At 43.4% G+C, this 15,376-nt stretch overlaps 1 protein-coding gene across 2 annotated transcripts in view; it reads left to right on the top strand.

The window, feature by feature from the left end:
* The window catches only part of ankrd11 (ankyrin repeat domain 11), an 87,409-nt gene that overhangs the window by 63,584 nt on the left and 8,449 nt on the right, over positions 1–15,376 (top strand). For both annotated transcript variants that reach the window (XM_076155846.1, XM_076155845.1), the window contains exons 4-9: positions 3,491–3,623; positions 8,692–8,865; positions 9,911–10,111; positions 10,212–10,354; positions 10,598–10,745; positions 10,851–15,297. In XM_076155846.1, coding sequence (XP_076011961.1) covers positions 3,491–3,623; positions 8,692–8,865; positions 9,911–10,111; positions 10,212–10,354; positions 10,598–10,745; positions 10,851–15,297 — 5,246 coding nt within the window. The remainder of the gene's footprint in view (positions 1–3,490; positions 3,624–8,691; positions 8,866–9,910; positions 10,112–10,211; positions 10,355–10,597; positions 10,746–10,850; positions 15,298–15,376) is intronic.

Genomic DNA, 15,376 nt, shown 5'->3' with positions numbered 1-15,376 from the left:
CATTACAGAAATGTGAAAGCATAATAGATAATAGTCCCCCAGCCTCAATGGCGCTCTTTTGTTGTTGATCATGCACTCAGATGTCCCTGAGGAGGCAAGCTGAGTCATTTTCTCAGTAACTGTTAAGCTAAGATGAGCTAAGCAAATACTGGGAACAAATATGCAGGTTTAAAAAGTAACTCGATTGCAAACTGAAATGTGTGTGAGGCCTGATCTGCATTAATGAAGGTGACGTCACCTGGCACCAGTGAGCAGCTGGTAGTAGATGGCCAACTCTGTCCATGCTTTTCGTCACTTGTTGTCAGGGTATATTTGATGTTTAAGCTGCAGTCATGGTATAAAATGTGAATTTATGTCTGTTGAAACATAACTTGCTTCAAATTATGACGATGACGTTAGCTGGTCACATTTTCCTGCTGTGACTGTGACTGGAGACCATGAATTGAAATCTGCCTCACGATATACTGTACATACGAAGAACAAACCGACTGGAAGTGTGATCAGTAATGAGTAGCTTATACAACAACTGGAAAACTGGAAATCAGACTGGTTAGATGTTTAATTTTGCGCCAGTATGATTCCTGGGATGATGATGTCCTTGGAGGAAGATACAGAGATTCTGCAAGCGTTCTAGTCAACACCGCATCAAGCCACATAACAAAGCAGCAGCATCGCCTTCTCCATTTGTTCAGATGTTTTCTTTCACAAAGTGTTAAGTGAGGCAAAACTTGCTCCATTAAAAAGTACATTATTTCCCTCTATACTTAATGTCTTGTGCACAGACTTTAGCTCTAAGCTACGGGTGTTGGTGCTCGTCTTGTACCACTAAGCAGTTTCTGTGTGGGATATTTGCCAGATATTTCAGAGTGATCTTTGATTCCGTGTTATTACCTTCTGCAGAGAGCTTATTTGCTTTCCTGAGCAAGGACACACTCCTCTTTGTCGAGGTAGACAATGTTTGATTAGTGAGCTAGTGTGTATCTTTGGTCCAGTTTTCTGTTTTGTTGCTTTTACAGCAATAACAGTCATAATAAGTGTAGGAACAGTTGCAGGTTTGCCCTGAGCTCTGTTATAACAAATGGTTGTCAATAACAATGTCCACTACTTTCTTAGGTTTAACTATAAATCTAAATATTACATTTATGGACTATGTATGGACTGTATCTGCCTTTTATCCAGAGCACGTTATAATGACCTCACATTCACCCATTCGTACACTGAGGGCAGGGGCCAACCTGCACACCAGGAGGTAGTTACAGGTTCAGTGTCTTTCTCACAAGCACGTCCACATGCTCCCTAGGAGGAGCCAGTATCGCACCAGGGACCTTCCTATCCCTAGACAACTGCTCTACTTTCCTGAGCCACACCATGTGTTCCATGTGTGCCATGTGTTGGTTTTTAAACTCTGTGAATTTGCCACACTGAAATGTGACAGCATGTTGTTTGATATGGAAGAAAGTCTTGGGCGCAGCCTGATGATGTCATGGTGTGTGCCAACTGTTAAGCTGCTGGCAGCGGCACCATGAAGAGAAGAGAGAAAAGGAGCCGCTTATGCAAGCACGGATGTACAGCCCTCTGCACAGGATTGCATCAGACTCTGGCATGGCGGGAGGGAGGAAGGAGTGAGTGGAGTGAGCGGTGGTGGGTGAAAGGGAGCAGGAGCAAAACAGGGTGAAGAGCAGTGAAAAGAGAGCAGGCATTGCTGGGAGACCACCAAACAATTTCTATTGAAGGCAGATTTGAAGAAAGTCTGTAGCTCCCACAATCCCAGTCTAACTGGAGATAATATTTGGCCATATAAGTACGAGCTACACTTCAGCTTTGTGTTTACTATTGTCTACTATTTGTTCTCTTCAATAAAACACTTCTTGTCTTCTTGGTCTGTCATGTGTAAATGCATGGCTAAGATTGAAAAGACGCACAGAACAGAAAGGAGGGAAATCAGCTCACTGTAGCTCACACTGTTTGTCTCTACTGTACCATGACATCATAGTCTCATGACTAGGGCAGGGCAGGGGGAGGAGCTCCAAGAGCCAAGACATAATAGAAAACCTGCCCCAGGGAGAGACGAGTGGGAGACAGAAGCACAGAAATGAAATTTTGTGTGTGAGTGTGTGTATGTACATGACACGTACCTGCCTGTTCAGCTCTATTCTAAGACCTTAAGATTGATCAGGAAAATTGATAAACATATGAACAAACATTCTGTCCTTAAAGCTGTGGAGAGTGTGTCCATTTTAGTGAGGATTTTGATAAATATATCATAGATCTGCAATAGAGGGGAATATTCTCTGCTAATAGTGCTAATATTCCTTTCTATAAGATAAAAGAAGTATATGTGTTGGAAAGATAGCCCACTTTTTTTCTTTTCTCTATATCCTGAGTTCTTTATTTTCATATTGCATACCAGGAGCATGAATTGGAGAGTAGCTGGGTGTAAAAGGTTCATGCTTGTTTGGGGGTGGGGTCTCAAAGCAACAGGGGTGCACACAGAACTCTGATTTTGGGGGGCTTCCTCCCCATTGTATAAACTTATACAGGGCTGTACTGGAATGTTTAAATCTGGCTAGCTTTTGTAAACATTGGTTTACCAATACTTAAGGTTGACTTGTTCATTTAAAGTACCTCAAGTTAACGTTAGAATGATGAGGGAAGACAAGAAAAGAAAGTTTGCTTTACGCATATTGTGTGTGTGTGTGTGTTTGTCATGTTTTTATTTGAACTTTGAATATAAAGAAAGTGTAAAAAGTTGTGATTAATTAATGAATGAATTTACTGCAAAACTCAAGAATTTCCTGCATCACAATCAGTGATTAAGATTGCAAAATTCACGAAAGAAAATTGGAATCCTAGGGGGACTGGTTACATAAAGCTAAATTTACCACCAGACAAGCAATCAAAATAGTGAATAAAGAGAACAATAGCCCCGCACAGTCATCCACCACTGTTGTTTTGTGAAAGGCAAAACGTGAAACACGCGATTGAGTGACATCAGCGGCGACACTAAAACGATGAGCAAGCATCTTCAGATTTAGCCACTCTGGAGAGGGAAAGCTTGATTTGTGGTGGTTGAAAAAGCTGTTTAAGTGGAGATGGAAGGCCTGGAAGAAAGCGTTTTCATGTTTGTCTGAGATTCTCCTATTGGGGGATGTTTTCCTCCTCTTTGCCTCAGCTACCTTAGTATTTTGTGGTGGAATGGAGTGAGGTATTTTGTGAATCTTTATTGAGTCGGGCTCTAAAGTTAGCCCATGTTTGGCTAGAGAGTACAGCATAGTTCAGTCTCAGAAGTATACACCGACCTTAATGCCTCCAAGAATCAGAATAGTGAAAGATATAAAACTGCAGCGTTCCTGATTCTATAATGTTCTGTTCAGTAAAGAATAATCTACATGTAAACACTATATTGCCGTTTCTTCACTGTGATCAAAGCTATGTTGTCTCTTAACCATGATGCTGATGGTGTTTTTGTCCTATTTTGTGTCTTTCTCAGGATAAAGTGTTGTCGAACAAGACTCCTAAATTGGAGCGCAGTGATGGTGTCAAAGAGATGAAAGAAAAGGCCCCTAAAAGGAAGCTGCCCTTCACTGCCGGAGCCAATGGAGACCAGAAAGATTCAGACTCGGGTAAGGACATCTTCAGTGGAGCTTTCACATGCTAAAGCCCTAAGACCAACAAAAGAATACTTTTCAAGTCATTAACTTAGAAAACAGGAGCATTAACAAACCACTATATGTTGCATTGACTTGATTCTTTGAGCCGGTGTTTGGACCCTGCTGTGCCGTCTTCAGTGTTTATGCTTATTTGTGGTAATAAAGTTGAATCCCAGTGTTGAGGTGCTCTGTGTCGGCATTCCCACCTCCTCTTCATATGGAAGTGAGAATCCTTACATCACAGCCTCTCAGGCTGACAGGAAGTAGTTGGGAGGGCTTTGTGATCGGGGGTTGGGCTTCATCACAGCTAGCCATATTAGCTGCATGTGAGTGTGTTTTTGTGTGGCAGAACCACAGACATCATTCCTGCTATGTTAATCCAAAAAAAGGATGAGGAAACTATGCAAAAGTGACCAAAATAATAGAGGATTTGTGTAACCTGCAGGCCTGAGCAGGTCTGACTTTGGTAAGGGCCCGGCTTTGTGTTTTCTTTAATTAGAGAAGGAACAAGGGAGAGCGAGGGAGAGACTTCTGCTTGTTTGACTTTGGGCTTTAAAGTTCAGGTTCAGTTTGTTGATAACGGTCCAACACAGAGGATTTGCTAGCACAGCCTTGGGTAGTGTCTGAGTTGTTGTGTTGGTTCAGTCATCGCACTTACAGGTTTGCCTCTGCAGATTCCAGAAGAGAACTGAACATGTGCATGTTGCAACAAATGATTGTTATGGTCGGCGACTCTGCGGTCAGCTTCAGGAAGATTGCATCAGTGTTTTTTAGACAGGCGGTGTTGTGAATAATTACTGTGTAGCTCAAGGAAGTAATGGATAAAATGGAATGTTTGATTTAGAGGTTGAAACATGTTTGCTTATTCCTTTGAATGGCACTGGTGAAGGTCTTTCGTGTGTGATGTGTGTGTGTGTCAGTCAGTCAGTCTCAGCCTTTTGCATGCTACTCAATGCTATTTTGAGTGTAGTATGTCTTTGGAGATATTGTTTGTTCTTTTCTAGCCAGTTTCATAAAGTATACTTGCTGTGTGTCCTTGCCTGCCGTAGCTCTGTTTCTCCAGGCCTTTGGCATGATACCCAGCCCCCTCTCAGTAAGGGGAGGTGTGAACTCTGATCTCAGGGACAATTGCAACAGTCTGTCTGTTATTATGCTAAAACCAAAGAATGTCTGTTATCAGGTTCGACTATCTGATCTTTCTACCATTTGGGCTCCGCCAGCTCATAGATTATGCTGCATCATTTTGATGAAATCTCTGTCGTTCTATTACCCATGGTTTTGAAAGATATTTTACATAGTTTCGTGCTTTTTATTATCTCTTCTTAAACATTGCAAGCTCGAACTGCTGGGTCAGTGTTTAGCCCGTCTGCAAAATGTGGCACCTCTGAAACATCACAGCCCACCCTCGCAGCCAAACACTGGGGCCACACCCATTTTGGGGCTGGCAATTCTGAAAATAATACATGTGTTTACATGTGAAAATGACCTCCATTCATGCCAGCAGTCTTTGGTCCTTTTAAAAACATTCCCAGTCCCTTTTTAATTTTAAACAGAATCAGAAGAATCTTTCATCTTCTGTCGTCTTGCCCTGAGGTTTTTACGAATATCAGAGACTTTAAAGATGCTTTCGCTCCAAATAAATTTGTTCAACAACCAGGAACTGTGGAACCTTTCACACTGCTGGAAGCACAAACCATTTTTTAATTCCTATCCCATTGTCGGTACTTCCATCATTTCTGGAGCTTCGAGTAAATGCTGGTGATTTTCAGTTTTCACACATGCTGGGATAATGGCGCCTTGTGCCTTAGTCAAACATGCCGTGGCCATGCTGGGTCAGACAGGACAGGGAACAGACCAGCTGATGGCAATAATGCAACAGTGTGGTCGCCAACAGCTAAATATCAACATAAGCAGAAGAAACACGACAGGAGAGGAGCTGTTTTTGTTGTTTTTGACATTAAGAGTGTTGGAGCTCATAGCAAACAGTCTGTTCACGTCATCAACATCACGCACTGTTCCAGACAGCTGGCGATCTACTTCCTTCTCAGGCCGGACTGAGAGGAGCCCCCTTATTTCCACATCGGTCCAGTTTGCTTATTTTGAAAACATTCTTGAAATAAAAACTAATAACAACTCTTCCACATCGGTCCAGTTTGCTTATTTTGAAAGCATTCTTGAAATAAAAACTAATAACAACTCTACATCCTCCGCCAAAGCGAGTAGACCCGTCACCGATACAATACGTCATCAGCAGAGTCTTCACATCAAAGTGTTATGCTCCTTCGCTCATTCACAACCAACCAACCAGCATTGTTACCTGGTCTTGAGTTGGGATAAAGCTGGGAAAGAATATCCCAGCATCAGTCACACGCCCATTCAAACATGACCCCATGCTGTAAACATCCCAGCATTAGGCTGGCATGTACCGAGTGTGTGAATGGGATTTCACATCAGTATCCTTAAAGTCAAGTCACTACACCTTTAGGGTCAGGTTGTAGCCTTGCATTCACTGAAGATGGTCTGTGTTTGTTTGTTGAGCTAAGCAGAACAGTAGGCAAATGAGTCTGCACAAACCCCTTTATTATCCCTGTTGGACTGTAACACACATTTAGTTTTAAGTTGTTTGCCCAGAGTAAAACAGATGAGCAGTAAGCTCACCCATTACAGCACTATTTCACTTGCTGGTTGGTTCAGGAGTAAACTGCACTCCTTGGTATGCTCATATGTTTGTCAGACTTTGCTCAACACAAAGCATTGACAAAACATCCTGTTGGCCACTTCCTGCCTCTTCTGCCTTAACTTCCTGTTTATGTGGTTCATGAGTCCCTAAACAGGCTATCATTCACATAAACTTGGGTAGAGTCTGATTTACCAGTTGAGCTGGTTGGAGTGGTTCCCTCTGTCATGCAGTCTGTTGGCCTAACCAGAGAGCCTCTTTGTTGTTGAGGATAGTGAACACAATAGTGTTGTCTGCCTGCCATATCAAAAGCCACCTGGAATATAGCTTCCATTTGTGTTTGATGTGGCCCCTCCCCTGGCTGAGGTTGGCCATCTACTCTTTGGGTGAATTGTCCTCACTAGGTTGCTTTCCTCTTTGTCTCCCTTCGCTTATCTTGTCAGACCAATGAGGAGAGCACAGTTTCAACATTGTGAGTTAAATGTTACAAAGTTGAAAAGACATGAAAGCCATGCCTGCCCTCTCTAACCCTGACCCCCAGCAGACGGACCACATAGTTACACAATGACATACATACATGTAGAACTTGTTTTAGTTGGGGACAAAATTTCCCTGAAAGCCAAATCACAAACCTTATCAAAGCAAAATCACACTCCCCTTTGTCTCAATGGAATCTCTTTGATATGCGTGTGTCTGTTTCCCATGTCTTAGCAAATGAAGTTATTTTCCAGCGAACACATTGTTATGAGACGAAAACATTCGCAGAAAATGAATCATTTTGTGTGTAGCGAGAGTTTTTGTTGTTCCCATTATCATATCTCCTCGTCCGATTAATTGTAAATCATCAGATCCATGTCAGCGATGACTGTGTTTGCTTGCTGCAAGGATCAAGCCGGTAGAGTCTTTGGCTCCAACCTTGGCTGTTGTTCAGTTCCAATCCTTTGTACTGGTGAACCAGAGTTGTAACTGAATTTGTGGTGCCTAAAAGCTAGTCTAGCACATTCTCTGTACTGCCGCTGCTGAAAAAAACATGTTTGGACTGCTTCTGTGGTTCCTGCTGTTAAAGTCTTTGCAGGAGGAATGTGTCTAAATGGCACATGCTTTTGCGAACACCAGTGTATCAAAGAGGGTGGGGGCACATTAGCTGTAAGTGCTCACAGATGTTAGTGAAAGTTCATCAGCTTCATACTTCTCAATGGAAAAATCTTTCACTGGAAAGCGTTTAGCCACCGGAAGTGTGTGCTGCCATGTCTCCTTCTTGCCTCATTAATTATGCGTTTGTGGCCTTGAGCGGTGCATCCAGTCTGAGAAGAGAATTAGAAGAGTCTCACAGAGGTCAGATGCATCCAAACACCCCTGTTGTGCTTTCCTGCACCTTTGCCTTTGCTGTTTACATTTCTCTCTCTGGTGGGAGTTTGTATTGTTTGTATTCTCTCGTTGACATTGTGCTGTGGGTTGTGGGAATCGTTTCCCATAGTGACGAGGTGGAACAGCCATGCTCACGAGTAGCTTTGCCCCCTCTGAGGGTCATAAGATGGTATGTTGCTGCTGAAAATAATTACTGGGCGTGTCTTTGTGGAGCAGCTGCTTTTGTCCAGTAGCACCATGTCTCCAGTCAGCATAGCAGGGCGACTGGCAGGCATGTGGTGACCTTGGCAAGGCCAAGTTGAATTGAAATGCACACCAACTATTTCGTAATAACTGAGGCCCTGCCAAGTCACGCCCTCTTTTCTCCTGATTCAGCCTGATTGGCTCGGAGACAGACATAAACACTGCCCGGTGGCCCCTCCCCTCTCGTCCTCAGGGGCAGCTGGAGAATAACACAAAAGTTGCCCCTGTTACTGGCAAACACGTCACATTCAGGGTCACATCTTGATTTATGGTACATAGTACATGAACACGTACTTCTGTGCTTGTTTCAGTCGTTTATTGAGGTTTAAGCATAGAGACAATCTGACTTGTTGAATTGGAAATTTAAAAATCATGTAAATATAAAAACTATCGATGAATCATTGGAAAGCAGCTGCATCCCAACTGCTGCTATACATTCAATTTAACATGTATTGATAACCATTATTGTATTAAGAGATATAAAGTGGTCATGTCACACTCCAGGGAAGACTTCAGCATGAATAATGGTGCTAATACTTTTTGACCAATGATAAGAAAACTTAGATAAGTAATTAGCCCAGAATGGTTTCACAGAAATATTTGATGCCTTAAAAATCTTACAATATAACACTTTTGACAAGATCACCACTGTCTGCTTCCACAGTGTTCTGCAGGTTGTTGTGTATATTTCTGTGATTACTGTACAGCCCAATAAAGATAACAACGCTCCCTCTCCTCTTACTTTCATTACAGAGAAGCAAGGTCCGGAGCGGAAGCGCATTAAAAAGGAGCCGACCAACACCCGGAAGGTGGGCTTGCCATTTGGAATGGGGATGCCAGGGATCCGGGCCGGGTACCCCCTCTCTGAGCGGCAGCAGGTGGCCTTGCTCATGCAAATGACAGCTGAGGAGTCTGTCAACAGTCCAGGTGCGTGCTTATCATGGAGCCCACATCTCCTCTGGATGGGTGGCTGACAAGGACAGAGGGATGGAAGGGTCTTTATATGTGTGTGCTAATGAGAGTAAGGCAGGACTGCTGCGTGATGCATGGGTTACATTGATTCTGTTTGTTGCTTTTCCACCCATCTGTCATTCACCTCAACACTATAGATCTGTTAACTGCTCGGGTCACAATTATAATACTTACAACAAAGACCAAATGAATAGTTATTAAAGATGCACTGTAAGCCTCTGTTGATGTCCTTATCAAAGAAAAGTTTCATCTTAAAGGTTTGTATGTGTTCATTTACTGTAGCTGAGCTCTATTTCTGAATTGCAGCGTAGGAGCATAGAGGAAATGAAAGGAATTCCCTTGTTGGTGCTGCACTGGTTTGGCACTAATCATGCAATCTCAGCATCTGAGCCAAACTGCAATAGACATCAGGTGCAAAGGGCCTCCAAGCATTTTAGTTTCTTATCTCATATCTCGTCTGCTGTTAGATACTTACATTTTGATTTGATTACATGGTTGTAGGAAAAATATTTGGCCCTAAATCCATTAGAAATCTAAAACAGCATAATGAGTGCTACGCTACTCTACTGTGCTACTCTATTGCTACACTTGTTATTGTTCATATTTAACATGGTTTGGAATCAGGAACACATATCCACTTTTATTTATATGTTAATTCCTTTTTTGCGTGCCTAAAGGCATGGGCATTAAGTGAGTGAGTTTCAAATATCACTTGGGACAATAGTTGTGAAAACTCAATAATGTAAATGTGATTACGGCTTGGGTTTAATCTTGTAAATGTGATGAAATGAGCTCAAGTAAAGTGGATTCAAACACACTGCTGGTGATTGTTGGAGCACGATTGCCCTCTACTGGCTGTGAAGATTTAAAACATGTTGATTCTCATATTAGCGGCAGATAGTAGAGACACAGACCAGCGGCTCCTCTCTGAAACGTTTTATATGTTGTAAGATAACATTGCCCATGCTGTTTTGCTGAAGTCTCAATATCCTCCTTACAGACACAACACCAAAGCACCAGTCACAGTCCAGTCTGGGTCAGAAGGGAACGCCAAACTCTGCATCTAAAACCAAAGACAAAGTGAACAAACGTAACGAGAGGGGAGAGACTCGGCTGCACAGATCAGCAATCCGTGGAGAGGTACGCCGCATCAAGGAGCTCATCAGTGAAGGGGCTGACGTGAATGTAAAAGACTTTGCAGGTAAGATGGTGTTCTCTCTCAGAGGCTTTTCTGTGTCACATACTGTACATGTAGAGGGCTTGTTTTTCACTCTGACACTCCATTCTTTTCTCAACATCAGGGTGGACTGCATTGCATGAGGCGTGCAACAGGGGGTACTATGACGTGGCGAAGCAGCTGCTGGCAGCCGGAGCAGAGGTCAACACCAAGGGTCTGGATGATGACACCCCTCTACACGATGCATCCAACAATGGACATTTCAAGGTGAGAGAGCATATCCAACAGTTACGCCTCATTTTAGAGTGCAGTCAACGTTATGTTAACATTGAATACCATCAATGTTTTTAATGAACATAAAAGGCAAACGGTACAAAGCACGGCCATCAGTGCCCAATTGATTCATGGTTTCCCTGTGGCAAACTGCTTGTCGTAGGAAAAGAGAACTTGGTACAAGCCACTCTGCCATTGTAATGATCCATGGAAGTTTAATATATTGTTTTGTTTCAGGTGGTTAAGCTACTTTTACGTTATGGAGGAGACCCACGTCAAAGCAACAGGAGAGGCGAAACACCTTTGAAGGTTGCCAACTCTCCAACTATGCTTAATCTGTTACTGGGGAAAGGCACTTACACCTCAAGTGAAGAAAGTTCGTCAGGTATGTCATTCTTTGCTCCCTTCCAATGTTGGTGATTGTGTATGCATCTATGTAGTTAATGTTAATAGAAAGTTCCGACTAACTGATTGCGACGTTTGTCTGCAGAATCATCAGAAGAGGAAGATGCCCCATCATTTGCCCCATCGAGCTCTGTTGATGGCAATAACACGGACTCTGAGTTTGAGAAGGGCCTGAAGTTGAAGGGGAAAACTGCAGACCCTCCTAAATCTGCTGTCACACCGGTCAAGGATGAATATGAATTTGACGAGGATGATGAGGAAGAACGTGTACCCCCTGTGGATGATAAGCACCTCTTGAAAAAAGACTTCCGAAAGGACCCAGTCGTCAAGGCCAACAACTTCATCTCCATACCCAAGATGGAGGTCAAAACGTATTCCAAAAGCAACTCGCTCACACCAAAGAAAGCTGTTAGGCGGATCATCTCTGACAGCAACAGTTCAGATGAGGATGACAGGACGTTGTGCTTCACACCAGCGCCCACACCACGGCAACAGGCCCAACAAACAAACACCAAGACCAGGGACTCTGGGAGCCTCAGCTCTAAACAACAGAAAGACAAAAAAGTGAAAAAGAAGCGGAAGAAGGACAGTAAAAATAACGTCAGTAAAGAGGTCAGATTTGGCAAAGTTAATGACAAATTTTGTACTTCTGACTCTGATTGTGCGGATCTGGAGAGTGAGGATGATAAGGGTGCAAACGGGATAAAAGACTCCTCTGCAACAAGCCTAAAAGAATCCCCTGGATTTAACGCATCTGCCTCCTCCCATGGAAACTCGAACTCTCAGAAACAAGTACCATCGTTAGCAGAACAACACCCGAAGCAGTGGAGGACAGATGGCTGGAAGACTGTGTCGTCTCCTACGTGGTCAGATGTCAGCTCTCTTTCAGATTCAGTCAGAACACGGCTGTCCAGTGAATCTGATTACTCTTCTGCTGATTCCAGTGTAGAATCTGTAAAACAGGTTAAGAGGAAAGCGCAGGAGAACAAAAAGAAGAATAATGTGCACAGTAACACAGGGGACAAGAAGAATTCTGACCTCTACAAAAATTCAAATGCAGAAAGTACAGCCTCAAAAACAGACGTAGACGGCAAGGTGTTGAAAAAACATAAAGTGAAGCACAAGCACAAAAATAAGGAAAAGGACAAAGCTCCTAGTCTAGTACTTAATCAAGACATGAATGAGAAATTTGTCAAAAGCTTTTCTTTCGATTTTGATGATTCTAGGCAAAAGTCACTAATTGTCGAGAGCGAATCTGCAGCTGAGAGCAAGGTCAAGTTGTCCAAACATGAAAAAGACCATTCAAAAAAGGAGGATAGGCTTTCAAAAAGCAAGTCTGAAGACAAAGAATGGTCCAAGGCGAAAGAGGAGAAGAATAAGAAAACAAAAGAATCCATCAAGGAAAAGACCAATAAGGAGGAGAGGGAGAAGGCCGTAAAAGCTGAAAAAGAGAGAACTGTCAAGGAGAAGGAGAAGCCCAAGGAGGAGAAACAGAAGACCCACAAAGAGGAGAAAAAGAAAAAGTCCAAGGAGAAGTCCTCCTCAAAGGCTGACAGAAAAGGTGAGCAGAAGGAAGAAAAGCATCTAAAGGTCGACAAGGAGAAAAACACCAAGGAGGAGAAGGAGAAATGTAAAAAGGACAAAACACAGAAGGAAGAGGCAGAGTATGAAGGCTACGATGTCAACAACCGTTTCCTCAACCTAGATGACACTAAGCTCAGCGCCTCAGATGAACATCACGACAGATGGGGCTCCGAGATGTCCTCTGACTCCTCCCTCTATGGAGAAGACAGCTGGGACGCTCCCGTCAAGGAGTATAAGGAATACAAAGCCAACAACGCAGTAAAACTCATCGTCGAAACTGTTAAAGAAGAGACGAGGAGGAAAGAAAACAAAGTCAAGGAGAAGAAATCGGATCATAATGAGAAAAGGACGGAAAAAGAAGCCACCTCTAAGAAGAAGGACTCATCAGAGAAGACGAATGAGAAGAAAAAAGACTGGTCTGAAAAACAGAAACTGAACTCCAGCCACTCAATTGAAAAGGAGAAGAAGCGAAAGGAGTCCATCGACACGGTTAAGGACAAGAAAGAGAAGGATTCTGTGGACACCATTCGTGATCGAAAAGATTCATACGAGTTCGTAAAAGAAAGAAAGGACCCTAAAATCAAGCAGGAATCTATTAGAGATGAATATGGAAACGATACCTTCTTCAAAGACATCGATGCTGCTGGCAAATCATGTGACATCAGAGAGAGAAACCACTCTGGAAAGGAGAAGGAAAAAAAGGGTGAAGTGTTGGAAAAGAGAGAGAAGACAAAAGCTGACAAGCACAAGGACAAAATTAAAGATAGAGGGGCTGATCAGGATAAGGAGAAGAGTGAGAAAACCTCCACAGAAAAAGTTGTCAAGGAAAAGGATACAGATCGGGGTGCCAAAGATAAGAAGGAGGGAGCCAAAGACAAACACAAAGACTCTCATGGCAAAGACAAAGATCGGAAGATGGCTTCAGAGCAAACCAAGGACAAGAAGGAGAAGGTCTCTGTGGATAAACACACCGAGAGAGAAAAGGATTTCGTAGAGGTCAAGAAAGAAGAAAGGAAGCCTGAGAAAATCCGTGAGAAAACTTGGTTGAAGATAGCCGACATCTTCACTGACGAAAGTGACGACGACGAGGACAGTTACAATGGCGGTGTGGCAAAATTGAGTGATTCGCTCGGTTTGTCCGATTCCCACAGAAAAGACTCGACTCCTGATCAAGATGAGCTCGATCACTTCCCTTCAGAGAAAATTAGAAAATATTCTGCGGAGGGCAAGCATGCCACAGAAAAGGCGAAAGAGAAAGAACACAAAGAAAAGAAGAAAGAAAAGGCCACATTTGACACCGGTAAAGAGAGGAAGGGCTCCTTGGAGAAACACAACAAAGATAAGAAAGATTCTGTGGAGGCAAAACATAAGGACAGGAAAGAAAGAGCGTCAGTGGACTCCAACCAAGAGAAGAAAAATAAACAGAAGCTCCTGGACAAGAGGGACACCAGCGAAGAAAAGACCAAGAGCAAATACAAAGACAAGCTGGATCACCCGAAGGAAAGAAAACCTTCAAAGGGCACCAGCGAGAATGAAAAGTCTCTCTTAGAAAAATTGGAGGAGGAAGCAATGAATGACTATAAAGACGATTCCAATGACAAGAACAGTGACATCTCTTCAGACAGTTTCACTGACCGCGGTCACGAACCTGTTCTCAGTAGTTACTATGACTCCTCCATTAGTCTGCCTGACGTGTCTGAGGAGAGGAGAGACCCCCTGTCTATATCTACACCCCAGGATAAGTTCAGGGAGAAAGAGAGGCATCGACATTCGTCCTCCTCTTCCTCCAAGAAAAGCCACGACAAAGAGAAGGAAAAAGTCAAGAAGGACAAAGGGGACAAAAGAGACAAGACAGAGGAGATCAGGGAATCCTACAGTCGCAGAGAGAGCTTACCCTTTGAAAAAGAGCCCATGCCTCTGGAGGCTGACCCGTACACATTCCCATTTGGAGCCAAGGGTGATGGGGAAGATGACTTCGATAAGACATTGGAGTTTGAAAAAGAGATGTCCAAAAAGGACAAAGACAAAACAGCCGGTGTCATCAGTGACAGGACAAAGGACAAAAAGAAAAAAGAAAAACATAAGGAAAAAGTCAAAGAAGAGAAGACTAAGTACATTGATGGATTTGGGTCATTCAAACACTCCAAGGAGGATGTTAAGTCTGGGTCAAAAGAAAGCCCACAAGTCACTACTCTGAAAGACCGGTCCAAAGAAGAAAGTCCTAAGTTTGATGTGAAAAAGGACAGAAATCGAGATGCCTTGGACAAGGAAGCCAGAATGGACCACACTAAATCTAAGGCTAAGGAGGAAAATGAGAAGCTCCCTCAGGCTAAAGAGACGGTGCGGAAAGATAATCGTCCACGTGAAAAACTGCTGGTGGACGGTGATCTCCGACTTACAAGTTTTGGACAGATGTTAAGCCTGAAAGATCAGGAGATCGAAGAGCGGCACAAGAGACACAAAGAAAGGATGAAGCAGATGGAGAAGTTGAGACACAGGTCAGGGGACCCTAAACTCAAGGACAAGACAAAGTCCACAGAGGAGGTCAGGAAAAACCGCAATGAGCTGTCCTCAAAGAAATCCAACAGCTTGGAGTCTGCTCTGAAAGAAAAGAAGCTGAAGGACGTCGGTCTCCCAGCCCAGATAATGTCCCCCGACAGGAAGTCCCAACCTCCTGAGAGCCAAACCTCAAAGGACTGGCTGGCTGGACACCAAATGAAGGAGAACCTGCCTGCTTCTCCCAGACCCGATCAAAACAGGCCTACTGGTGTCCCCACACCAACGTCTGTCATTTCGTGTCCTAGCTATGAGGAGGTGATGCAGACTCCACGGACCCCATCCTGCAGTGCTGAGGATTATCCAGACATCATGTTAGACGGACTGGACTGCCAGAACTCGTCAGCCATGACAATGTCAATGAATGCCTGCTCCCCGTCCTTCTTTGAAAGGTATTTATACAGCTACATTAAAGCAATGTTGCGGTTATCCTATAAATCAAATATTCATTTATATTTTTGTCCAATATTC

The sequence above is a fragment of the Genypterus blacodes genome, unplaced genomic scaffold (genome assembly GCF_046128005.1).
Source record: "Genypterus blacodes isolate CSIRO-AG114 ecotype Tasmania unplaced genomic scaffold, CSIRO-AGI_Gbla_v1 ptg000067l_1, whole genome shotgun sequence".
NCBI lineage: Eukaryota > Metazoa > Chordata > Actinopteri > Ophidiiformes > Ophidiidae > Genypterus > Genypterus blacodes.
The sequence above is the reverse complement of the archived record's forward strand: the minus strand, read 5'-3'. Positions and strand labels throughout refer to the sequence as shown.